We start from the raw sequence: 25,765 nt of genomic DNA, 5'->3' as shown, positions 1-25,765 counted from the left end.
CGTCCTCGTTCCCCTCCGTGCACGAAGCATGTCACGCCTCTGTCTTTAATATTTCTTGCCTCACTTGAACTTTTTTCCTTTAATTGTCCCTTTCTACTTTCCTCCCAGGCTTTTTCTGACTCTCATATTTTTCTTTGTGGCTGAATCTCGCCCTCTTTCTCCTTTCCACCCACCGAGTGGACTAAGTGGGACAAAAAATAGGGCCAAATCCCTCTCTCTCTCTCTCTCTCTCGCCCCCCACAGGAACACAGCCAGCATCTGACCTGCACAGCAACAGTTCTCCAGATACGAGCACTGTCAAACGGCCCGGCTGAGCCACAGACCGATTTGTTCACACTCCAGAACCTCCAACGTGCAGCCAAAAGTGGAAACACGGCCTTATGTAACGTCCTCCATGGCTGTTTATCATCGCTCTGTCTGCAGGACGTTGCTGAGGCCGCCGCTGTCGGACGACGGGTGACATCAGAGTCACACAAGCAGCCAAACTGCAAATGTAACACAGAACTGTGTGTGATACAACCCTTGAGACTTCCCTCCCTCTTCATCTCATCCATCTGTCTCGCTCCCTGCTTCAGTCGCCGTCTTTTTTTTTTTTTTTTTTTTTGCACCGACTCTTTCCACTTGCTTCATTCACGGCCTCCTCTTGATCCTCCTACTTTGGACACATACGCACACTTCTCCCACAGATTGCCTCTCATCTATATTCCGTAGTACTCCACACCACAACGCGAACAGATGGATCCCGTTCCTGGCTCCTGAATTATGCACAAACATTTCTCGACTCGGAGAGCGAGAGAGAATGAAAAATGTGAACACACGAGCGCTCGGGGCCACAGACCGCATCCTTCAGTCCCACACTGGTGCTGGTGGGAATTCATTATGTGCTTCACCCGTGAATGCTGCTGCTGCTCTGTCATTGGTTCCCCCTCTGCTGATCCCACATCGGCGATAACCATCAGCATTACACAACATAAAGACAACAGCTAGTCTCATTCTGTCACACACCTTGACCAGCTCCATCACCAGGTAGAGTTCATTGTAAGTGTCCACCTCCTCGATGAGCAGCACGATGTTGGGATGCTTGACCCGGCGCAGGATGGCCACCTCGTTCTGGATCATGTGCTCCTGGAACAGCAGACGCAGACAGACGCAGTGAAGCAACGAGGCGCCTCCACGCCTCCACGTCGCCGAGGCCGCGCTGGCTCCGACGCCTACCTTCCCTCTGCATTTGCCCTTGTTGATGATCTTCAGCGCGTACTCGCGTCCCGTGGAGTGCTCCACGCATTCCCGGACCACCGCGAAGTTGCCGTCGCCCAGCGTGCGTCCCACCTTGTAGCGGTCGGATATGTAGGACGGCACGGCTGGAACCTCGTCCACCAGAACCTCGGCTGCAGGAGGAGACGCAAGGTCAATGCTCGCGGAGGAGACGCAGCTCAGGCCGCTGCAGTTAGAGCCCATTCATACTGTAATTGAACAGCATTTTTCCAATTGACTCATGAAAATTATATAAAGTTTAAAATATACATAATATTCAAGACGAATGCACACGTCCGATAAATAATTTATAGCGCGACTCCTTTCTTTGTTATTTATTAGTTTTAATTACATTAACTTTCCGAGCCAGTGAGGTCTCTATAGTTACAGCTGACATTTGTCAGGCTGCGGCGCTGCACTGTGCTCTGCGAGAGGTAATCAAGCTGGGAAATGGAAAAGCAAATGGGGACGCCACTGGTTCATCAAATGCAAATATATACAATCAGGGCTTAGTTAAATATTAATATATGAAACCAGATGTAACATTTGAGACGGATTTCTGGATAAGTAAATAACTAGGGATGAAAATCTCATCACATTAAAGTCATATTAGTCCCTTCATTCATTAATTATCTTAACCACCTTTTCTTTAGGTGTCAGTCACATTAAAGAGATTAATTAAATTCTTGCTGGTGGCTTCCTCTAACGACTTCATTAACTCATACAACACAATTTAGCAGCGCGTCGCTGATTGCGCGTAGTCAGAGAAGTGGAGAGAGGCCAGAGGAGGGGACGGGTGAGAAACCCATGCTGGGAACGCCGTGTACGAATGTGAACAACAGAGCGGGAGCGGCGAAAGGTCGAGAGCATGACTCACACGTGCATGTTCTTTGCACCGACAAACTGTTCGCACGCGGTTTTCCTCACCTTCGGGAACAGGTCCGTCTCCGTCCTCCACGGCGGCGGACAGTTTAGGGGAAGACAGAGACGTGGAAGAACCCTGGGAGCCCTGCAGGGAGAAGGGCAGACGTGAGGAGGAGGCCGTTTAATCATCCACCTCAACACACGCAGCTAATCACATAGTCCCGTCTGCTTCAGTCGCAGCTGAAACAAACAGGCGCCACCCAAAATAGACGGCTCATCTAAACCTCAGAACATCCCAGTCTGTGTGTGCTTCACCAAAGCCGCCGAGCTGAATGGGAACCAGTTGCTTACACCAGTGGCCACCTGGCTCCCAGTAAGAGCCCCTCCCTCCACGGGACCTGCTGCCATCACGTACATAGGACAGTAATGGCGGTGGGAGAGCTCTGGCTTTTATCTGGGTGCTGGAAGACAGTGGGGAGATGCAGCATCCGAAGACAAAACCTCATTACGCCCTCCACCTCGTAACCTTCTGTCTGGTTGTCATGGAAGCAACAAGGATGGGGAGCGAGGCTCAGGCCGGGACTGTAAATGAGGATCTCCTCCGCCTGTACTTCTACATTCTCCACACACTTGTCTGTCTCTCCGCTCCGCCTTCCTTCACACCGGCTCCTGGCTTCATATGTCTTTAACCACATTTCCAGTGCTTGGATGAATCCCACGGGCGCAGCCTGGCGCCGGCACGGAGACGGACACTTCGCGCCGCCTCTCGGATTCAAGCGGAGCCTCTTGGTAAATGTGAATTATTAACGGGCCGAGCCCGCGTTGTGAACGGCCACACTGTACGTGTGAGGCACCTGGTGCGACGCGCCTGAAACCTGGAGCCCGAAGAGAGCGGCGCGTGAGCCGTTTATTAATGAGCACCTTTAACTAAAAGTTGGCAACTGCTTTCGCTTCATCCCTCATTTCACATATTTATCAGTCCCCGATATGAGATCTGAAAGTAAAAACAATAGTGGAGAACGATGATGTAATATTTGTATTTTACACAATAAAAGCACATTTTTCGCACACCGCTTCATTGCTTCGGGTTCTGGTCAGGCTTTGCTGAAGCCTGGGGATTTGACCCTCGGCGGGTGAAGACTGGACGCCGTAATGAGCGGAAATCAAACACTATTCACAGAGATGAGCAGTGCTATATCTCTGCCCAAATAGCTGTCAGTTCTCTCCCTCATCTTCACTGCGGTGACCTAAAGCCAACCCGATGACTGTAGCTGTGAGTCAGGCTCAATTTGGTTTATGTAACTCTGTTTTTGATTGGTCACTCATCCCAGAACAACAAAAAACACCTAATACCCAAAAGGCCGATGACCCTCCATGCTTTATTTCCAAACATCCTTCTTGAAACCCACTCCTCTTGCGCCCTCATCTCACATCCAGCCCTGTTGTCTACTCGCGCTCTCAATTCCAACTCCTTTCTCTCCTCTTCCTGCCACGGAGGGAAACAAAATGCTGTTGCTATGGAAACTGCTCAGAGAGGAGAGACACAGCTTATGTGACTTCCAGTGTGGAGACAGAAGCCTATATATGGCCATTTCCTGTCTGCGGGCTGGGAGAGAGGTGAGTTCAGCCTCCCATGAACATTGTGTCTCCTTCCTGCGATTACGAGACGGACGGAGTGACAGAGAGAGAGACGGAGAGTGAGAAACAGAAAGAGGGATGGGGAAGAGAAATAAAGAGACAGGAGTGATGGTGGGTGATATCGATCATCAGATCTGGCAGGAACCATCTTGTTTTTGTTCCCTCCTCGTTCATCTGAACACCAACTATTCCTAGCTCCATGTCTGTACTTTTTGCTTCGACTATGACTCACACCATTAAAAAAAAAAACACAACACAGTGCCAAGGCTTTTACATCATGGCTGGAGTCGCTGCTCTTGAAACCAACAAGGGCAACACTCAAGCGCTGAATACTGATCAGCATATAAATCGGAATTTAGCGGGATGTCTGAGCTTGACCTCACACGCGAAGCGTCAAATGTGGAATTAAAATGCAACGCACATTTACGTAAGCGTCTCCGCCGCGGCCCGACTGATTGCAGCACTCGAGCTAAAGCCGCCTCCCTCTCGGCCCCCAGGCTGGATGAGACAACAGCTCCTCCAGACGCATCACTTGTCACTTCCACTGTCATGCAACATTCAGGCGGCTGCTTGCCTCTGCAGAAAGACTCTAATAAGATTTGATAGAAATAAGGCACTTTGTTTTGTCCCGACTTCCTACCCTGGCTCTCCTAAGAACACGAGGTACGAGAGATAATATTTCTTGGATCTCATTTCGGTGTCTAGACAGACAGGGAGCATTATCCATTCGACTGTCAGCTGAAGAGCTCGGCGGTGGCGTGGGGGATTCAGTGTTCCTGTCTGCCAGTTGGACACGGGGACGCTTTCTAATCATGATCCTCTGTAAATCTGTAAATCTCAAGAACCACAGGAATGTGATTAAGTGCTTCGAGGGAAAATTAGAAAATGGGGGTAGGGAGTCTTGGATTGACTAAAACAGAATAAATAAAATAACATGTAGAGTGGAACAGAAGAGAAGCCTGCTCTGACTCAAATGATGAACACATACAGGAAGATAATTATCATCTACTGCAAACAGTCTGTTTTTGCATGTGATCAACACCGTGAACAGCTGTTAAAGCAATAAAAATAAGAAGTAGAAGAAAGAATAACACAAAAATGAAAATGAAATGACAATGGATTTAATGACAGCGACATATGGAAATGGATACATTCACAAAAGAAAATAAAAGCAGAGACAAATGAGCCGTGAAGAACTGGCAACCACACGAGAAACCCTGAACATGATGGATCAGATTAGAAACTGGAGCTTATCGCAGACTATTTCTATACGAACACATCTGTCGTATGTAATGGCCAGCGTGAAAAGATAAAACCTTAAAAAGATTATTAAAAACCCCAGCACCGCTCTGCAAATGTCAATGTTGCCAATTACTGGACCTAAAGATATGCATATCTGAGCAGGGCCGGTGCTTTGTGAACGTTAAAGATGCATCAGGTTAAAATGATTGGGTTCAATGTTGAAGCTTCAAAGCAGCCCCCACTGTTTCCTCGTGCGCTGCAGCCAGTCTTTATGGCAGGAGTCAACATGAACAAGCTAACGACATCGACACGACATGACGAAATGAAATACAATGCAAGAAAATAACAAACACAGGCCGGCAACAACACACACACACACATGGAAGAAACAGCAACTCTTAACACACGTCTCCTCCTTCGGCCTCCGACACGTTCACGCACACACACATAATTTAACAGTGAATAACCCAAGAGAAAACGTGGACAATAACCATGAGCGACGGAGCATGCAATTCAATGGAGGATGGATGTGAATGAGAGGAGAATGTAGGTGAGCGACTGCATTTAACAACTATGGCTCTCCTTCCCTCACACGAACAGCTGCGCCACAGCTGCTCTGCACACATTCATATCTCACCTTCAGTCTCTCTATTACTCTCCTCTGGAACTGATTTCATTATCATTCAATCTCTTTTTTTTTTTTAAGACGACTTGCATTCGAAACGTGGCATCAGCACGAATGTGGAACGTTATCGAAGCTGGAGTCTTTGTGGAGCGAGTCCGGTCCACATTTGAAAATCTGTGCACACGTGCCTGCAGCTATGTATGTGTGTGTGTGTATGTGTGTGTGTGTGCGCGGATGTAAAAAGGCCCCGGTGCAAAACCGCGTTTGTGCATTTTGCTCGGGGAAATAGGTTGCGGTGGTTGGAGACGTGCAAGCGACGAGCTGCAAAGTGCCTCTAAGTGTTTAAATGCAGGGTCCGGGGAGGTGAAGCGTTTAAATGCAGTACTCGTAGTAGGTCACTGTCACTCTGTGGCTGCGTTGTGCTTCACCTAGACGTGGGGTTTAATGCTGAGGAAGGTGCTCACTCACTGTAAGAACGACAAAAACAGGACGTGAGTGTGAGTTAACTACATTTATAAATATTCATGGCGGCGACGGGACAAAGCGAGAGAAACTGTGTCAGAACTTGGCGCCTACTTCTGGGAATGGATCTAAAAGGGAAACGATGGAACGTAATCATTTCTCCCCGTGAAGTTAATACCCTTTCATATGGAGGAGCGGGAGGACGTGAAAATGGGTGGGCGCCGGAGCGAGAGAGAAATTAGAAAGTGCCAGACGGGGACGAGCGAGACGGAGAATCACCGACAGAGCAAACAGAAGGAGAGGATTCCAGCGCATGAAGCTGCAGAGAGCACAGAACTGCTGCTGGGCCTCCTCCCTTTACAAAGGAGCCACCACACACAAAGCCTGGGTCCATCACTGCAGCAGCGCTGACCCACACTCCTCAGACCGGAGCGCCAGACACTGGATGCTGAGGTCGTCTCCACAGACGAAACAGGACGCTTTTAAGTGTGTGCACGTCTTTCCTGCTCCAATGAGCTGCGCTGTGACCCGCTTATGACGACCGGCTGTTCTGTTCTGCTCCGAGTAGCTCCAACCTGATTCTGACCCGTCTGACCTTCACTCCACTCAACGCGGCGCGACCTCGTTACTGAGGGGATTTAACCAACTCCATTCAGGTTCCTATGTGTCCTCCATGACGCCCTTTCATGCTGCTGAAGAGGCCTGTGAGCTCACCGGGAGCCACATAATTAGCAAATTAATCATGGCTGCAGCCGGATGCGACGCGGAGGCGGCGGTGCACGCGTACGGCGGCCCGGACCCGGCGTGTTTACTCTAACCGCCCGTAAGCGCACGCGAACGCAACGGGTCTAAATCAGCAGCAAGCTCCAGCAAACAGGGTCTGATGAGGATTGAGGCCGATATTAAAAGCTCGCCATCATCACCGTCAAGAAGTGAATTAGCTAATACTTTAATCTTGAGCATCACACACACACACACACACACACACACACACACACACACACACACATTCCTCTTGAGTTGCATGCTCGTGCTCTGCAGTGTTAGCGTAAAAACACCTGAAATGTTTTTAAACAGCATTTGACAAAAAAAAAAAAAAAAAAAAAAAACTTACTAGTATAAAATGTGCTTCCACATTTTGAACACATGTACAAAATGACTGGATAATAAAAAGGTCCCACATCAGCAGCCACTGCTCGTTGGGTCCTTTCTGCTCTGGGGCTAACGGGGGATGAAAATCAATTTCTGAGCAGCCAATCACCCGTTCCATCTTCAGGTCAGCGTTTGTGGGAACATGACAGCATCACACTGGGCGCTAGACTCGCCCTTAAAAACTACCAACACTGGGGAAAGGTTGCACATTTCAGGCTTCTACTGTAACATGGTGTGCCTTTGTCAGAATCCAGGAGCAGCACTGCGTGAGGTCAAAGGTCAACGCCAGCCCCTCCTGAGACACTAAAGGTCGCTGGGGCGTAGCGGCTTCTTCACATTCTACCAACTTTAAGACGTAGTCGGCCTATGATCGCACACGGCCCTGTCCTTTTCCTGAGGATACAGAAGGAATGCGTTATGGAGCGTCTGCAGCGGGTGTGTGTGTGCGGCGGCGGCGGCTCACCTGGCGGCGGCTGAGGCTGCCCGGGCTGGTCGGGGACGGGCTGGGGGACTTTGCCGAGTGAGGGGTGGACAGCTGACTGGCCGGCGTCCCATTCACTGGAGGGAGAGGGGAGAAAAGGAGCAGGCGGGTCAGCAGGGCCACAGAGAAGTATAATACAAATATAGCTCTAGAGCAGCAGCCCACACTTCCGCCCTCAACACGTAACCGTTCACATGAATGAGGCAGAGGAGGAGGGGGACGAGAGGGGGAGGAGAGAGCGCTCAAGTCCACGCGGAGCTTCTGCTTTTCAATTTCGAGCCACGCGCAAATTCCATTGTTCCAAATCTCCCTGAAACCGACCCCGCCACCTGAATCCGGATCTTTGAACAGGTCCCCCGTCCAATAATGAACAGCCCGCTCCAGGATTCGGCCGTGCCCGGGAACGCGCCCGTGACCCCGGCTGCAGCGCGGCGCGCGAGCCCGGCGGCGTCGCCTCATTAGGCAGCGGCGCCGGGTTAATCAATGCTCAGCCCAGAGCCCGCGTGCGGTCGAGCGCGAGCTGGATTCAAAAAAAAAAAAGGGGGGGGGGGGGGGGGGGGGGGGTGACAGCATCGTGAACAGCGGGAGGTCGGTCCTCATTTTAGCTAAATTATGGGTTACTGTCTCTTGGCAACAGGACGTGGCTTTACAGCAAGGCAGAAGATTATTAAACGAACTAATGGAAATAAAGAGGAGGTTCAACCATAAACGACTGGTTCCAGCTGGTGATCAATGGCTTTAGTGTAAATACTAAGACACCAGGAGACGACACGGGTGCAACCTGTGGGAGCAGGGGTCCAAGCCCTTTGTTTATTCCCTACTGGCATCAAACTACTTTCTGAATCGATTAAGACAGAAGCGACAAAAGCGTCATCACTCTGTCACCGAATGACTCGACTGCTCTTATTTCCCAAACGAGCGGAGGGAAACAATGGACGCAAACGGACAAAAGGCTCCGCCGGCGTTCAAGCTCTTGGCATCTTCATTGATGAAATTCAGAACCAGCGTTACGCACACGGCACCGCTCCTCCCAGTTACACAACGACGGGCGCTAACGCTTCACGACCCGTCTCCTCTCCGGGACGACATCATCACAACCACAACACGGCGCCTCGAATCGGCGCCTCGGAATCAACCCGCATTCATCCACGCAGGGATCCAGAATACAAAGTTTACGCATCGGGAGGAGAAGAAGGGGGGAAACGCCGCTTCAGACGCGAGCCGCGAAGCGTCGCGCGAGCCTCCTACCTTCCACTTCCAGCATGATGAAAAACACAGTGATAATCCAAAGCGGGGCGAGAACAGCACCTTCCTATGCGCTCCGTCCGAGTGTGATAGTAAACTGTGGTGAATGGGAGAGACGGAGCGGTCTCTACTACATGGAGAGGCGGGGAGGCTGCTTGCGCAAAGCCTGACGCGCACCGGAGAGAGAGAGAGAGCGGGCGGGCGAGCGAGAGAGGGAATATTAAAATGAATATATATGAAGTATTTAGGCTGTTTTAGCATCTTTTTACGTGTGATCTGTGACTCTAGGTTACATCCCATGCCCCTTTCCGGTTCAGTAAAGACACTGGGACAAATTCAAATTTCTTAATCAAGCAAAAATAAACTAAGAAACAAAAAAGGCGGACATTATATATTTTTAAATTAGATATCAGAAATATCAGTGGTATATGTGTTAGAAATGAGTCAGCCATTAAGGGTCCTTCAGTTCACATGTAAGAGCACTGAAGTCCAACTCCGATGTGTAATTTAATTAGGACAAAAGCACAGATTGCATTATTTAATGTAGCGGTTTCTTTACTTTGCATTGACGTTAAGCCACAGTAGATGAGGAAGAGCAAACTAGTGCAGACCTACACTTCATCATCCAGAGAGGCAGTTGATACAAGCCTACGTCATAAACAGCACTTTGCCTGAAGGAACATTACTGTGCTTTTAGTTCAAATCATGACTTACAGTCAATTTTTTTTTTTTTTTGCAGCATCTATTTTTTTATTCCCCTTGAGAAAATGAGGTGAAGACTTTAAATGATGCAGAGCGACACTGGATTTACTTTGCCCCCCTCCCATCATGCAGAGCCTGCTCATGACAGACACACAGAGGTGAGACCCCAAAGTATCGGAGCGCCGCTCGCTGACACCATCTGCAGCTCTCTGGTAATTTTAGCTGACATGAGGCATCAGAGGAGACAGATGGCGAGAAACTATCTACGAGCGCAAAGTGTTTTCTCGCGTTATTTCAGGTCAGTGTGTTTGGAAACTCAGGCGGAGGTTGTGAGATCATCGCAGGCCGAAGCTCCGGCGACGCCTGTGTCAGCGTGACATGCATGAGCGCGCGCACACACACACACACACACACACACACACACACACACACACACACACACACACACACACACACACACACACACACACACACACACACACACACAAAAACCAGATGCTGCACAATCATCATCAAGTCCGGATGTGATTTGGATCAGAAAATTTAATTAGTTGAAATTATAATGTGATTATTTTGTGTCACGTTTTCAATCACTGTGATAATCTTTGGATATTTCAGAGTTATCTAACCACGATAAAGGCAAAAACTCTGCTTTGTTTTGAGGAGGAAAACTCTCCCAGCGCCGAGAAACCGATAAGATGACTGTTATTAGTGCCTTTCTGAATCGGTTCTGTCTATTTCTCAGGAGGATAATGTTAGATAACAGCTGAGACGAGACGCTCTGTTTGTCTGGTCTGGAAAAGCAATAAAATTGACTGGAAAACTTTCACAGAGCTTTTCATCATATCAAAAGATTGTTTTCAGTTTCACCATTCAAACTAATACAGGTTTGATTCATTTTTATATTCGTATATAGGTGTTTTCTAAACGTTTGCTTTTTACAAACTGATGTAATGACTTTAGTTGTAATTGTCCATTGTGGTGTATTATTAAATAGATTACAACGCGTCCATTGTTTTTTAACAATTATTATTAATGTAAATAATTGTAATTAAATCTCTTTGTTAACGGTGCGGAGCCGTGAACACACCCAGCAGTCGGACACCGCAGCAGAGCAGGTGGTGTGTGACAGCACATGTGTTGTGTTACACTCCTTCTCCCTTCTTACTATGCCAGACATAATTTCACACCTCGCATCTTCTCTGTGCGCGTCCTTGAGTCCAGATCATTAGATGTGATAAAGAATTGTATTAACGCCTGTTTTGGCTCGATGAAAGAAAAAAAAAATGTGTGAGGCTTTCAAAACACCTGAAGTCTGTCAGTGATGGAGTTTATTCTGCACAAAAACACTCTTATTGACTAGTATTTACTTTTCTTGTGTGCTGTGCATACCTGCAATTCCACTAGCACTCAAAGAAAGTTAGCTTCCAGTTTCTAAACTACTCTAAACTAGACACATGCACAGAATTATTTTCAATACCGCGCATTTTCTTGTGTTTTTGTGTGACAAACTGCGCATTGAGCTGTAAACCAAGTCGCTGGACGCCACCAGAGACAGAGTCATGATCAGGTCCAGCTGCTCAAGTGCTTTAACAATAATTCATCAGTAAATCATCTCACTCTCAGACTGGAGGAGAATGAACCACAGTCCTCGCTGAAGGTCGCGGTGTCTTAAAGTTTGGACGACCACATCTCCCCCAGTATCACAATCGCTGGTGACACCGGAGCAAAGGGCTCCTCCATGAGCAGGGAACACTGGGCGAGAATAAAAATATTAAAAAAACACACCCGGCAGCTCTGTTCGTCACTGTCTCCTGTCAATCCAGCTCAACACTTCTGCTACGAGGCGATGGTGTGAGGAGAATTAATACACTGCGGTGCCAAAGCATGTACTTGAGGAACCATTGGGGGCAAAACATCAGGAGGATGTTCCCAAAAGCCGGTCCCAGTCTCATTCAGGGTTCCAAGAGACGTTCCGTTGCACGGGAAGTCGCGGCCATATATGGCCGTAACGGGCTATTGTGTGTAGAGTCTGTAGCTACAGTAAGTTCTCCAACTGTGCTATGTTTCCATAGCAACCAGGAGGAGTCTTTCCCCCCGTTTCTGCCTCGGCGCCTTGTTTTCTCCGTCTCTCTCTCTCTCACACACACTTTGCTGTGCACCTTCAATACAGAGTAGCTTCAGCCAACCAGATCAGATGCATGACTCACTCTCATAACCTTTTCCCCAAAGTTTTCAAGCCTCGAGCCTCCAGAACTTTCTGCTCTCACCACAGCTGTTTCCCTCCTAGTTTCCCCCCGCCGCCTCCCCCTCGCGGCTCCACGCGTCGGCCCGTTTCCACTCTGCAGCACTACTGTACTGTTTACAGGAGCCCGGGCCCGGTCACGGCGGAGCTTCTGTCGGAGGAGTTACTGCGTGTTGCATCACCCGCTGAATCATCCCCAACCCCGTCAAATAAAAAAAATAAAAGGATGAAGAGTCAGGTGTGCCCTTTCATAACATCTCACACAAAGCCCAAGCCCATTCTGTGTAATGAGAGGAAAAAAACACCCCGAGCTCAGAACTAATCACCAAGTCCATCCAGCGTTGAGCCACACACAAAGCTGCGTTTGTCTGAGCACATTTTGCACAATGCAGCCGGCATCATAACAAGCTCACACCATTTTATTAGTGTGTCAGGTGAATAACAGCTTGTGGGAAGCTGCAGGATTGAGTCATCAACCCCCTTCTCTCTTCGCTCCCTCTCATCTTCACTCCCGCTCCCCCGACCCCCCCCCCACACACACACGTTCTCATCCCCTTTTGCATTTTCCCTCTCGTATTCTCATTTGAATATGTAATCTGTATGACAAACAGCTCACGTACGCACACACACAGGCTTTGTTCCCACTGTTTCCATTTGCTGCAATGACCTAGAAAAGACTCAGCAATTACAGGAGGAAGGCTTAGGATGCAAAAAAGCCCCGACTGGGTCCACCAGGGCCGACAGCATGCCGCCAAGGTTAACAAATGGAGGACGAGGCGACAAGGAGAGAGAAACTCATTGTACAGTCTTACCAGATGCCGGGGACTTGCTGCGTAGTGACTGGATGACGGTCCTCGGGGATCCTCGGCTCAAGGAGCCCGACATCTTCCCGTAGGCCACCGACTTCACCGTACGACACTCTGCAAGCACACGAGTCGCACACGCTCCATTAGGGTGCACGTCATCACATATTCGTCCACCAGAAGTTTTCGCTGGGAAAAAAGGGTAAAAAGTTGGAATCATCTATGGAGGTTTGAGCCAAATGCAAGACAGCGCTGCAGCTGGCGAGCGCAAAACGCAGGGAGGAATATTAAACGTGTGACAAACGCACACCTACTTGACGAGGTTGACAAAAGGCAGTGGGACTGATCCAACACGTGACAGTGCTGAGATTCTCATTTCATGGTGTCTTACCAACCATTGTTTTAATATTTTGATTGACTCTGACCTTTAGTCGAGCCAGAAAACACCAAACCGCTAATGTACCAACGCAGCTGTAATTGGTTTTACCGCGTGGTCCCGCGCATGAAATGAGCTCTGACCTCCGCTGGGTTTGCTTTCCAAACGCAATTACTGGGTTTTTTTCTTTTTAAAGGAGTGACAGCCATGACTCACATAGGCCTCACACTTTACACACACACTCGACAAATGAGCCGCGTGATGGCACTCGCACAGCCTCAGCCCCAAAACTTTGCTCCTCTCCTGTTCATTAACCCAGTGCCATTAATGCTCATTATCATTGTAGACCAGCGGGAAGGAAGCACGCTTTGCCCCGTGTGTGTGTGTGTGTGTGTGTGTGTGTGTGTGTGTGTGTAAGCACGGACACGCTTCCATCTGTGTGTGTTCTGTGCCTGTGTGGCAGCTACTGTGGCCCGGTGATTAATGCACAATGCGACGTGTTAACATGATGACAATGTGCCAGCGCTGAGGCAGAGGCGATAATTATAGTGATGCTGAGAGAAGTTGTCTGCGGCTCGGAGTCGGAGTCTCTCCCCTGCGCTGTCTGTTTGTTTCTGCTTCGTGCCTCCTGCCCTTCGCTTCTTGCTCCCTCTGTTCCAGGACATGAGGAGGTGGAAAATTGTGCTTTCAGTCCAGTGGGACACTCACATACAGTTTGCTTTTATTAATGCTTGATTAAGGTTAAGGCAAATTAAGCACAAAGGAATATTTAAGATATAATCTTCCCAGAGTTAAAAGGGGTTCGTCATTGTTCTGATTTGAAGAACTTTGACTCATGCCTCCGGACATATCAGCTTTTACATTAGCGATGTTTAAATGATCGTGTTACTCACCACACTGAAGCATTTCCAAGTAGGTGGCAGTGATTTACAGAATGATGCATACTTTATTATTAATAACTGCATCCAAGCATTAATTAAATTTGATGCTAACCTGCATGTGAAACTGCACTGGATATACAGATACATGAGCGAGGATGCATCTGTCTATAGCTGGTAACTATGACAAACAGCTTAAGGAGACAATCATCAGTAACTAATGCAGGTAGCCTGGAAACGCAGCCTGTAGGAGGTTGTTTTGTTTTGTTTCTTAAGAGAAAAGAAGGTCATCAAAAGGAAACGGGTGAATGAAAGCAGCTAGCTATTCTATTAAACAAATGGAAGAGAAAGAGAGGGGACATGAGGGAGGCAGATATAAAAGAGACTTTGGTCTGAAGGGGGTGTAGGCTGACGACCCATGTGGGTGAAGAGATGCCTGAGACACAAATCAAATGAAAGAGTCTTCAGACAGAAGCCAGGATGTGCTCGTTCACATGGGAGACGGGAACAGAGATGGGGTAGGAGGCCTCAGACAGCGATGCAGAGGTAGGAGGAGACAGGCAGACCAGCACAGACAGGTGAAGCGAGGACAGAACGAAGCCTGAGCTGACCCCAGCGAGGCCGTGGGACAATAGGTTGGACGTGAGCTCCAGCTGGACGGTCCAGACGGACGTCTGCCTACTGAACCAAGGAGCCACGGATTTTATGCCTGCTCATAGCTGGAGAGCAGCTTTAGTTCATTTATTGATTATCGAGCAAATTCCTTCAGAAGGGATGAAGCAACAATACATCTTTAGTGAAAGAGTGCAAACACAGCACTGAGCCTGCAGACAGGAAGTGGAAATATAAGTTATTAATTAGTGTCTAATAGTGTCATATTACAGGGGCTTCTGTACAAATTAACCTAACCCCATAATATTCAGTCAGGAAGCAAAGGAGCATGAAGGGAACCTAGTTCAGTCAGATATGAGACGTCAGAGGAAGTAAAGCCGCCTCACCGCTCTCATCCAGCATCAAGTCGTCTTGGTAGCGGAACTTCTCGGGTCCGCACGCAACGAAAATGTCCTCGTCTCCAAAGAAGTCCTGCAGACAAGACACCTGGGAACAGAAACAAGCCCATGAGTTCAGCAATTTTCTGCCCGCACGCCTTATTTACCCACGTCGGTGTCTGCGGTGCCTCGTACCGACACAGACAGACGCTCACCTCCGGCAGCGGCTGACAGTGATGTGACGTTGAAAGACAACCTGGCTATTAGCTGAGGCGTAGCAGCCACTTCTACACTGCGACTTCGCAGCTAGTTTGTGCATGTGGAGTCAGACGTCTCATTGCTTCCGTTTTTACGTCCAGGCAGCTGTTGCTGTGGAGCAGCACATGCTTATATAAATGTCTACCCTTTCCTGGGCTCAGGTGAACGAACACACACACACACACACACACACACACACACACACACACACACACACACACACACACACACACACACACACACACACACACACACACACACACACACACACACACACACACACACACACACACACACACACACACACAGACTCATGGTGTTCCTCACCGCCCTCCTGGGGCTGTGTGTGTGTGTGTGTGTGTGTGTGTGTGTGTGTTCGTTCACCATTTGTGCCCAACAAGCCCCCGAGCAGCAGGGATGTGCTGCTTTAACTGTCTATCAGGCGACAATAATGAGATCCCGCTGATTAACGGACGTACACAGAAGTCAGATTCCTCGAAAACTAGTGTCTCGCGAACGATAATGAGGAACGTGAAGAGGAAAGTAGGACTAAAATGGAGTGTGTACGTGATGTACTGGGAGATGAGGCAGTGTGTTCAGACAGAGAGGGCACAGAGGACCCAGAGACTCCTGTTCTGTACAGAGCTGAGTAAGTCTGCGTCTGACCCCCAGACAAAAGGGAAAAGCTGTCTTAATGAGTCATTGTCATCTCTGACAGACTCCAGACTGTGAAGCTAATAACAAACCCACAGGCGTTGGTCACTAGAGGCAACACAACAAAAGGACGAGGGCCCAACTCGAATCAGAGCACCCTCATTTATAAGGACAGATGTTACAGTAGATATGTGGGACAGGAAAGGTCAAGGTGTGACTACAACACCAAGACTGGAACTGGATCACTATCCTCAAAGTCGCTTATTAATCTATCTTGCAAAAAGGTCCAAAATAAACTCTCATAAGCATCAGCTCCGACTCTCAGCAGCACCGGGGTTCTTATGACAAAGAAACATGCTGCATGTTTTGTTTTGATTAATTCTGTCTGATCTAAACTCGCCATGATTTACTCAAATAACTTTAATTACACCCCACAGGCCAACCATCGCATTCATATCTCAAGACATCAATATCCAAAATTATATTTCACCACAGACAGAGATTTGCACAGGGACAATAGTTTATTCAGCCACTGTGACAAATCTCCCACTAAAAACCCATTAAGAGCTATTACAGCGCCTGTCTAGCAGCGCCTGGAGTTAGCACATAAACAAAAAGCTAGCGTTATTACATTTTACACCAATTAACATCCGAGAATCCATTAAGATTCCTATTAGCCACCGATCAACACCCTAAAAGAAAGTCACAGCTGATACAACAGCATTATGAACGCAATAGCCACTAAACAGTGAAGAGGCCGTTCTGAGCGTGTGTGTGGCATCAATCCTACTTTACCCCCTGCTGACTGTAAATGAACCAGCGGAGAGACAAAGTTGAACCCAGACACGGATCCTCTGCCGTCTGTGTGTGAATGTCTGGGTGGAGCCGGTTACACATGAAGACACACGTTTCTGCACAGGCCGTGTGTATGTGTGTGTGTGTGTGTGTAGCAGCAATATAATTCTAGCCTGGTAACAGAGTGCATATTGCTTTGTTCCCTCATATCCCCAGATGCCGCCCTGGTGATTATTTCCGCAGCGAGCAGCTTGGTTTCCTAACAAGATGGCTGTGATACAGTTACAGATGCTGATAACAAGGCGCGTCACGGATTCTACTCCTCACTGAAATGTTTTATTTCACTGTGTGTCCTTTATTTGATCACTTTTACCGTTTATTGCTGCTGGTGCATCCAGCACTTAGAGCTACTGCACATTCAGACGAATTAGAGAAGATCTTTGTTCGTCATTTTGTGAAATGAATCATTTTATGCCTTAGTCTCACTGATAATGACTGACCTTCTGCACTGTAGCCATTTCTTTCTTTATTATATTATTTCGGATGATCTAGTGAGTGGACTAACAATTTAAAGTCTCTCCTCTTCATTTACAGTATGCTGTGATTTATTACAGTGGATTAATTCCTCTCACTACTGTGGCTGGAATAGAAAGCTGGGGTGGTTGTGTTTAGAGGGGAGCGGCTCCGTCCATTATTTATCTTTTCACCACAACCCTCTCTCTGCTCTCATTTAATGATTTAAGCTGTTTAAATGAACAATGTATTGTGTCAGCACGTTCAATCGATGCATCTCAGACACAGTTATATTAAAGAAACAATTCGCTTTTCAAAATGACAGTGTTATTATTAAACTTTCTTTCATTTTTTTAACTATTGAATTACATTCATAAAATTAGGTTCCTGATTTGAGGGCATATATTCATAACACGTCATCCTGACAGCTCTGTTCCCATCAAGGAGATTTTCCATTAGACAGAAGCAGAAGCAGAGAGACGTGAGCTTCCTGCACTGAGTGAGTCAGACCACGTCCCCAGGCTTTTTGAAGGCTTGAACTGCTGCCGAAGTTGATGGACTGAGGCTCCCTGAAACTGGACCTCACCACAATAGTCAGCTGGACAGGACCACATGTGGAGCGTAATTAGAGTGACGAGGACAGAAGGCAGTGGAAGTGGAGGGACGGCCTTCATGTAGGGCATCCTCTGAGGGAATGTGGAGCATTACAGCAGCACACAGTCTAGAGTGTGTGAAAAGGGTGTGAAAAAGTATGGTTGCTATGGCGATGCTGCCCTGTAGGCACTGGTGCATGGCTGGTGCGTGCCACTGACTACAAGATGCGAGACTGCGATAGAAAGCCCCGTCATTCATATTTCATCTAGAGCCGTCATTCAAACACATCTAAGAAGCGCTCGACCTGCTTAATATTAAGACCCAAACGGTAAAGCCGGTAAAAAGGAAGCAGTGAAACGATGAAACCCAATCACTAAATTCCCCCGGAGTTAGACTGAGGAGGCAAACAGACAGCAGCAGAGGGGCTCTGTTCCCGACCGCTGCTCAGAGCCGGTGACAAAACAAGCCGCTTTGATGTCTCTGGTGCTCGGCTCTCAGAGAAGCAGCGCGGTTACACAACGAAGCCGCGGCTGCTGAAACGCAAACGGAGACACAAAGGGAGAGACAGAGACTCTAATGAGATCATGAGAAATGAGGAAACGGTCATTTTATTCCCTCCTACACTTGTTAATTAAGGAGTGGGTCATGCTGACCTGCTGTATTAACCAGCGCCCGCCCCTCGTTGACTGACAGACCAACACGTTTAGCAGTGAAACAAGAAATACGCAGACAAACGCGCGTAGAAAAGGATTTAACTCCATTATCACAGTGACCTTTACATCATCTCCCGAACATCTTACACAACAGAACAATTCTGGCTGCGGCATTTATGCGCCGACTGCGCCACCTAGTGTACAATCGCCACACAGCCGCAGCTTCCTTCCTCCTCAAGGTTAAACACAAAGCTCATTTGCAGAAGGGACCTGCTCAACTTGTTATTTCCCCCCCAGAGAAGCCGCTGAGACGTATGTCGTTTGCACAATGGCTCCAAAGGCAGGCGACAAACGGAGTCACACAAACCTAACGGCACCACACGGTGGCAGTGTTTAATAACCATGTAACCAACCACCAACTCAGTCCACACAGCAATCATTCAGTCAATCTGTTATGACCACAAATGTGGGGTTAGAGATTATTCCCAGCCTCAGCATCTATAAGACGGACTAACCTTTTGGATTTGATGTTAGGACAAAAAAGCATGAAGAGCAAGAGCTTGTGGTTTTATTTGAGTGAGCAAACAACAGCAGCAGGACAAGAGATTAAAACATGTTAGATCTAATTCCTACAGAGCAACGCATTAAGTTAATAACATCTAGACGTCTGGTGTATGTTGAGGGATGAGGGTGTATGTGTGGATTTTGAATTGGGGCTCGGAACCAACAGCTATAAACGCGTACCTGCAATGACGCAGCGAACATCTGTCTTGACTAACTGATGTGACCCTCACACCAGCAGCTGCTGTGAATCACTGGCAGGGAACAAACGATCAGTGACAAGACGGCTCGCCGTGCTCATTTAGATCCTCTATTTCTGTCTCCCTGTCAGATTTCAGGTCTGCGCGAGGACTCATGCATCAGCGCCTCACTTTATAAGAGGGAGCTTCTGACAGCAGCTCAAAAGTGAATGTGTGAGGGCAAATGAATGAGTTTCATATTATTTGGAGGAAGCAAATGTAGGATTCATTGATTATCAACATTATTTAATTATGAAACAAGTAAACAAGTAACAAAGCTAGAAAAAAAAAAAAAGAACAGCAGAGACTGGAGACTCAACTGCTAATCTCTTGCGCCACAATAGACTCAGTGGTTACACAAAGGACATGAGGTCGACATAATCCAACCCACAGAAAGACCACATTCTGCAGGGACAAGCTGTCGCCGCTCTCTGCCAGGGCAGCTTAGCGCAGTGGAGCTGTCCGCGGTGCTGAACCCACTGCAGCTGGCCACAAGGAGAATGAAAGACAGACAGGCAGGAGGAGACGGTGACAGACGGACGCAGAGGAACAGGACGAAGGGAGACGGAAGCAGAGACGGGAACGGATCTGTTGCAAATGAGACGCAATTACTGACAAAGCTGGTAATGGTAGTAACGGAGGCGGAGCACATACACATATGCTACACTATGAAGTACTGAAGTGTTGTATGTGTGGAAATGTCCATTTATGAAGGACCACACTCCACTACAGTAACTTCAAAAAGGTGTCAGCCCATTAAAAGAGCAGATTCCTATCAGAAAGATACAGAATCCTGAAATAACTACAAGAAATGTTCTCACTCTCAGAATGAAACAGTCGAACTGTATTTCCTCATTCTCCGGGGGGATTTAAATAATCTCCTTAGACCAAAATAAGACACTGAAATGAGCAGGCAAAGAGCCACGGTGTCTGGAAAGTACAGAAAAAGTACACAAATCGATGGACAGAGGCAATGGGCAACGCAAGGCGAACTCACACCCACTGTCCTGCTGCTTCGATCAACAGCCCTTTTTTATAATCATATTATGGAAAGGACAGGAAATGACGGAGTAATGGGAAAAAGAGGGCAGGTCACAAACAAACAGAGGGAAGGGGAGAAGGTGGCGTGAGGCCAATTAATAGTTGGCACCGGTGTGACTGCGTTCACCTCCATCCACGCTGCCTGGCTGGATGCTGCGTTGCATAAGAGCTTATGTAACCACTCCTGGTTTCCACTGGGGGAAGCGTTAGTGTGTGTGTGTGTGTGTGTGTGTGTGTGTGTGTGTGTGTGTGTGTGTGTGTGTGTGTGTGTGTGTGTGAGCACATTTTCCCCTTCTTTGAAAGAAAACTTTTCACAGCACGGATCCCGTAAGGAAATGATTTAGGTGCTTCAGCCTCAACTTTCCTTCTGTCTCCCAACACTTTGATTTGTCTAGTTATCCCGTCCCATCTTTCTTCCTTCAACCCTAATTACTCACTGGGTCCCTGGAGCCTTTCTTCTCCCCCTTATCAATCTCTTTTCCCTTTCCCATCTGTTTTCAAGGATGACTGTGCATGTGTGAGTACGTGAGCTGAATATAAGTACACGTTATTAGAGCAAACACCAGACAAAGGATATTTGAAATAGAATCAGGAAAAAATGAAGAAGTTTATGTTGTTGACATTTTTTCCAATGCAACAAAGCAAATAGATTAATAGTGCACTGAGTTTGAATATGCATTTGTGCCTTTGTCAGGACCCCCAACCCCACAACCCCCCAGAGTCAGTGGAGCTACGTCACAGTCCTGCCCTAAAAGCAGGATCCTACACAATCGTTTAAATGCAAATTGAGTTAAACAAGACTAGAGAGGAAGTCAGGAAGCGCGTGTGTGCATGTGTGTGTGTGTGTGTGTGTGTGTGTGTGTGTGTGTGTGTGTGTGTGTGTGTGTGTGTGTGTGTGATAGAGTTGTGGCTCTTCAGTCTGCCAGTGGCCCAAATGTCTGCCATCGATCCTAATTTGGCAGCGGATGCTCCGACTACAGACAGCCACAATCTCTCTCTGCTGGTACAGAGATGCACACACAGACACAGACACAAACACACAGACGACAACTAACCGAGACAGACAAAAATAAGACCTAGCACAACACATAAACAACCTGTTTATCCACTGAAAAGCAGAAGTTTAAAGGCGTCTGTTGTGATGGACCACATGTCATTGACTGTAAATACAGGTTGAAGCCTGAGCAAACACTGAATAGGTGCATGGCACACATTCAGTTTCTCAGACACACACTGTGCTGAGTAGCTGTGACTCAGCAGATCAGCAGGTGCAGAAGGACTTTGTTTCCCACAGTCCTCTTCTGCAGAAGAAAAAGTGACACAATCCAGCAAACGGAGACTAAAACACCTAAACGAAGCAGCACATAGAATCCTGCAGACAACGCAGCTGCTGTCGGACGCCCGTTCGTTCTGCTAAGTACAAACCAAACAGGACAGGACGCAAGAAGGGAACCAGGGAGGGAAAATGGGAGAGAGTGGGGCAGACAGAGAGTGTGTGTGTGGGTGTGGGGGGGGGGGGGGGGGGGGGGGGGGGGGGGTGATGCCATATGTTGCAGCTCTAGGATTTGGGCGGTGCACGCTGAGTGTGCTAATTGAATGGGGACTAAATAGCCGTAAAAATAATCAAGCAGAAGAACTACAGGAAATCTTAAATAAGGGGGTGAGGGAAAAGAAGATCTGAGGTAGACAGGAAGTTCAAAGAAAAGAGGAGAGGGAAACAGGAGACAGAGCAGAGGAAGGAGGCTGCAGCGAAGAGAGAACAGGGAGATAAACAGATATTAAAAGCTCTTTGCCAGAAGGAGAAGAAGAGGCCAACAGTGCAGTTTGAGTTGCGAGAGCTGCACTGCAGATACTGAACAAGTGGTTCATCCTCACTAACCTCCTACACAGGAATAATACATAATACATGGTGTTATAATAAAAAACTAAATGAGGCTTATGATAGAGAGGCATCTGCACTTTTGCCCAGACATGAATAAGCTTCTCCACCTCTGCCCCTGGCGGCACTTGACCGCCCTCCACTGTGCTCCACCAGTAAAAGACACAGACAGACAGAGATAAACCATACATGTAGATCAACAGGAAGTTGCAAAGTAGTAAACTGAACTTCAATGGCATTGAACAAAAGAAGATAAAAAAACCATCAGCAGGCCGATGCTGAACAAAGTCACTAATGAAACCTCAGCCCACCTCAGACTAAGTGTCTAAGTGGCCTCACGTCATGCGCTGATTGATTTTCGCCTGCAGTTGATGACCAAGCATCCATGAGCAGAAATCACTGCAAACAACACCATTAAAAAGAATGTGTGCCCTCATCTGTGCCTAAGGGAGCCACGCAAAGCTGGGCTCCACCGTGTGTGTGTGTGTGTGTGTGTGTGTGTGTGTGTGTGTGTGTGTGTGTGTGTGTGTGTGTGTGTGTGTGTGTGTGACAGTGTGTAACAGATAATAGGTGTGCATGTCGGCGGCTTAAGCCACTTACGGCCGCCTATCTTCTCGATCAGGCCAATCCTGGTCCCGGCAGCTGAAATCCTGCTGGTTTTCCAGCTCTCCCTGTCCCAGCTGATACCGATCACCTGGATCAGGTGTGTTGAGTCGATCAGCAGCTAAGGGACCGAGGCAATCAGCAGCGAGAGTTGGAAAACCAGCAGGACGGAGGCTGTGGGGGACCAGGGTTGGGCCCCCCCCATGCCACGCCCTCCCCCATGAGGTCACAGAACGTCACCCGGCTGAGACGAACAGGAGACTGTGCAACCCCACGGGAGAACGCGGCTAAAAATACCACCTAGCAGATACATTCTGCTTTAGTGAGACCCGAGACAACGGAGAAGTCAATACAGCAGTGGAGGTGAAACTTGATACGAGAAACGAGAAAATGCTGCTGCACCTAAAGAACAGGAAGTAAAGACGTGTCTGAATAGTTCTGCCACGTTATCAAGCACCAGATGAGTTGGTTTAGTTCTGAGATCTATTTATTTTGTTTTATTGTTTGGAGTTTTTGATGAATAGCCTTCAGAAGTAGATGTATATTACGCACATGAATTAAAAAGCCATGTGGAAACTGCCAGTAGCTAAAACAGACTCAGTAACTCTTAGTTGAACTCTGAGCTCAGCTTCAGATGCCAAAAACATAATCCATTATTCATCTCAGCACAAACTACAGTAGCTGCAGTTGTTTTACTTCAATTGCGCACACTGAAATAATCCTCTGAAATGCTCCATGCAAGCAGCTACGACCACGGTGGATGATTACAGAGGAAGAGGGCGCTGCCCCACTGTCTGTGGCCTCATTACACGGGTTAATGAAGGTGACGAGCCGGAGCTCTGCTTCTCAGATGCTCTCATCAGGCTCTGCTGGGACTCAGCGCCGGGCCCAGAAACCTACTTCTGCCGTGGGCTCGATGACGGACACGGCTCAGCTGACAGCGCGCGCGCACACACACACACACACACACACACACACACACACACACACACACATGCATGAATGCACTTACATATACACACACATATATACACACACACACGCATGAATGCACTTACATACACACACACACACACACACACCCACACACGCATGAATGCACTTACATATACACACACATATATACACACACACACACACACACACACACACACACACACACACACATGAATGCACTTACATATACACACACATATATACACACACACACACACAGACACACGAATGCACCCACCCACACACACACACACACACACACACACACACACACACACACACACACACACACACACACACACACACACACACACACACACACACACACACACACACACACACTTAACCCTTAGGCCTGTGCTCATGTCTCCACAGCTACAGTAGCAGAGCCCTGCTCCCGTCTCCTCTTAATTCTGTTTCTCCATCATTAAGTCCCCTGTTGTTTTCAGGCTCCCTCTGTTCTCTTAATAACATAATGACAAACTCTCCCATGTGCATTAACCCACGCGCTCGCTCGCTCACTCGCTCACAACCACCCATAGAAATGAAAAGGAGTTGCATTTGTGCACTCAGCCCAGCCTATTTATCGGCTAGCGCGTTACCATGCCTACGGGTCCAATCAATAGCGGCTCTAAAAATAGCATGGCCATAATAGTCTTAGAACGGGGCAGGAGCAGCGTTTATTGTGAAATCTCCCAGAAAACCGTAACCAGTGGCGACCGCAGGCCTGGAAACCGTCGTGTTCACCACGCAACAGGTGGTTGAAGAGAAAAACCTGCTCCTGAGGTTTTAGTGGCTGCAGATCTGGGAATCTGGGGTGACCTCCTGCCGGGACGGCGGCGGATCATTAAACAGGGTGCGACGCTGTAGCGCCAACGCATGGAGAGGACTCTTTAGGCCTGGGATGAATCGCAACAGGAAGAGGCAAAATGGCAATTAGGCGTTAAACAGTCCCACGGGGCGAAGAGCGCGTGCATGAGACTGAGAATCAAATTGGCCATTTAGGAAATTACTGCTGTTCCACACAAAATGGCAGGATGTCGTCGACGTGGAACCGAGGCCCTTTCAAAATAAAAGCGGCTCTGGTGCCACTGGGGGAAACGCAGCCCCGCAACACGTTCGATAACTCAGAGCTACAGCATGACCTGCTCACAGACGGGGGGGTTCTATGCGCCGTGGGTTCTTTTTATAGCGTCTCCCTCCACAGCGGAGCGTGAGCTGCCTGCGAGGGGGGGGGGGGGGGCAGAGGCTGGTTTATTTCTGTGGCTCTGGCTCTCGTCTCCAGCGCGTGGGTGAGAGCCCAGACTCCATTCATCCTCACCTCCCCGCGACCTCCCTTCCTCTCCGGCTGCTCGTCATTCATAAAAGGCCCCGCGAAAGAGAAACCAGAGCGGGGGCCGTTAAATATTTAGCCCTTCTGATCATTTCTGCAGCCTGTTGATCTTTTTTTTTTTTTTTTTACACCGACATTAAAAGCACACTCCAACATCTCAATAAGCAAGTTCACAGGGAGGATTCGTTTGTTTGGAGCAGCTCGGCGCTTTCTCACCAGTTTCCCCTCCAGCGTGTAGATCTTCTTCACCACTCCGGAGTCCAGCTTGATGGCGTCGGTGATGTCGGTCAGGACCTGCTCGTAGGAATGGGCCGTCTTCTTGTTCAGCAGGATCCTCACGGCTTTGCGGGGCTTCACGCCGCTCCGAACCACCGTCACCAGCTTGGGCCGGATGAAGTCCTTGACCTCGCGGCTCTCCGGTGCCACGGCCTTGGAGCCCAGGGACGGAGGCCCGCGGGAGGAGGCCGCCGAGGCCTTGATGTTCACCGACCAGTTGGGGTTGATGTTCTTGGTGTAATCCAGCTTTTTGTACGCCTCGATGGAGCTGCACACGTAGCTCTCGCCTGTTGGGGTGAGGGAGGAGGTTACTGACAGGACAAGACAGGTGGAACTGATCAAAGAGGAAAATATGTGATGTTGCTCTGGGAAACCAGGGGCGGTTTGCTTTCTTTTCATCTCAACAACAGCTCT

The 25,765-nt window shown here is 48.3% G+C and overlaps 1 protein-coding gene across 5 annotated transcripts in view; it reads right to left on the bottom strand.

Annotated features, from left to right (window-relative positions):
* Positions 1-25,765, bottom strand: part of dclk1a (doublecortin-like kinase 1a) — a 32,078-nt gene that overhangs the window by 4,784 nt on the left and 1,529 nt on the right. For 2 of the 5 annotated variants that reach the window (XM_041073817.2, XM_041073818.2), the window contains 7 exons: positions 25,292-25,638; positions 14,966-15,065; positions 12,723-12,902; positions 7,701-7,795; positions 2,182-2,263; positions 1,216-1,388; positions 1,006-1,125 (listed from right to left, as the gene is read on the bottom strand). In XM_041073817.2, coding sequence (XP_040929751.1) covers positions 1,006-1,125; positions 1,216-1,388; positions 2,182-2,263; positions 7,701-7,795; positions 12,723-12,902; positions 14,966-15,065; positions 25,292-25,638 — 1,097 coding nt within the window. Of the gene's footprint in view, positions 1-1,005; positions 1,126-1,215; positions 1,389-2,181; positions 2,264-4,861; positions 7,631-7,700; positions 7,796-8,966; positions 9,127-12,722; positions 12,903-14,965; positions 15,066-25,291; positions 25,639-25,765 lie in introns of those variants that run through there. The other 3 variants (XM_029172884.3, XM_029172887.3, XM_041073819.1) reach the window with 3 other exon arrangements.

This window comes from Betta splendens, chromosome 14 (genome assembly GCF_900634795.4).
Source record: "Betta splendens chromosome 14, fBetSpl5.4, whole genome shotgun sequence".
In the NCBI taxonomy this organism is placed as follows: Eukaryota; Metazoa; Chordata; class Actinopteri; order Anabantiformes; family Osphronemidae; genus Betta; species Betta splendens.
The sequence above is the reverse complement of the archived record's forward strand: the minus strand, read 5'-3'. Positions and strand labels throughout refer to the sequence as shown.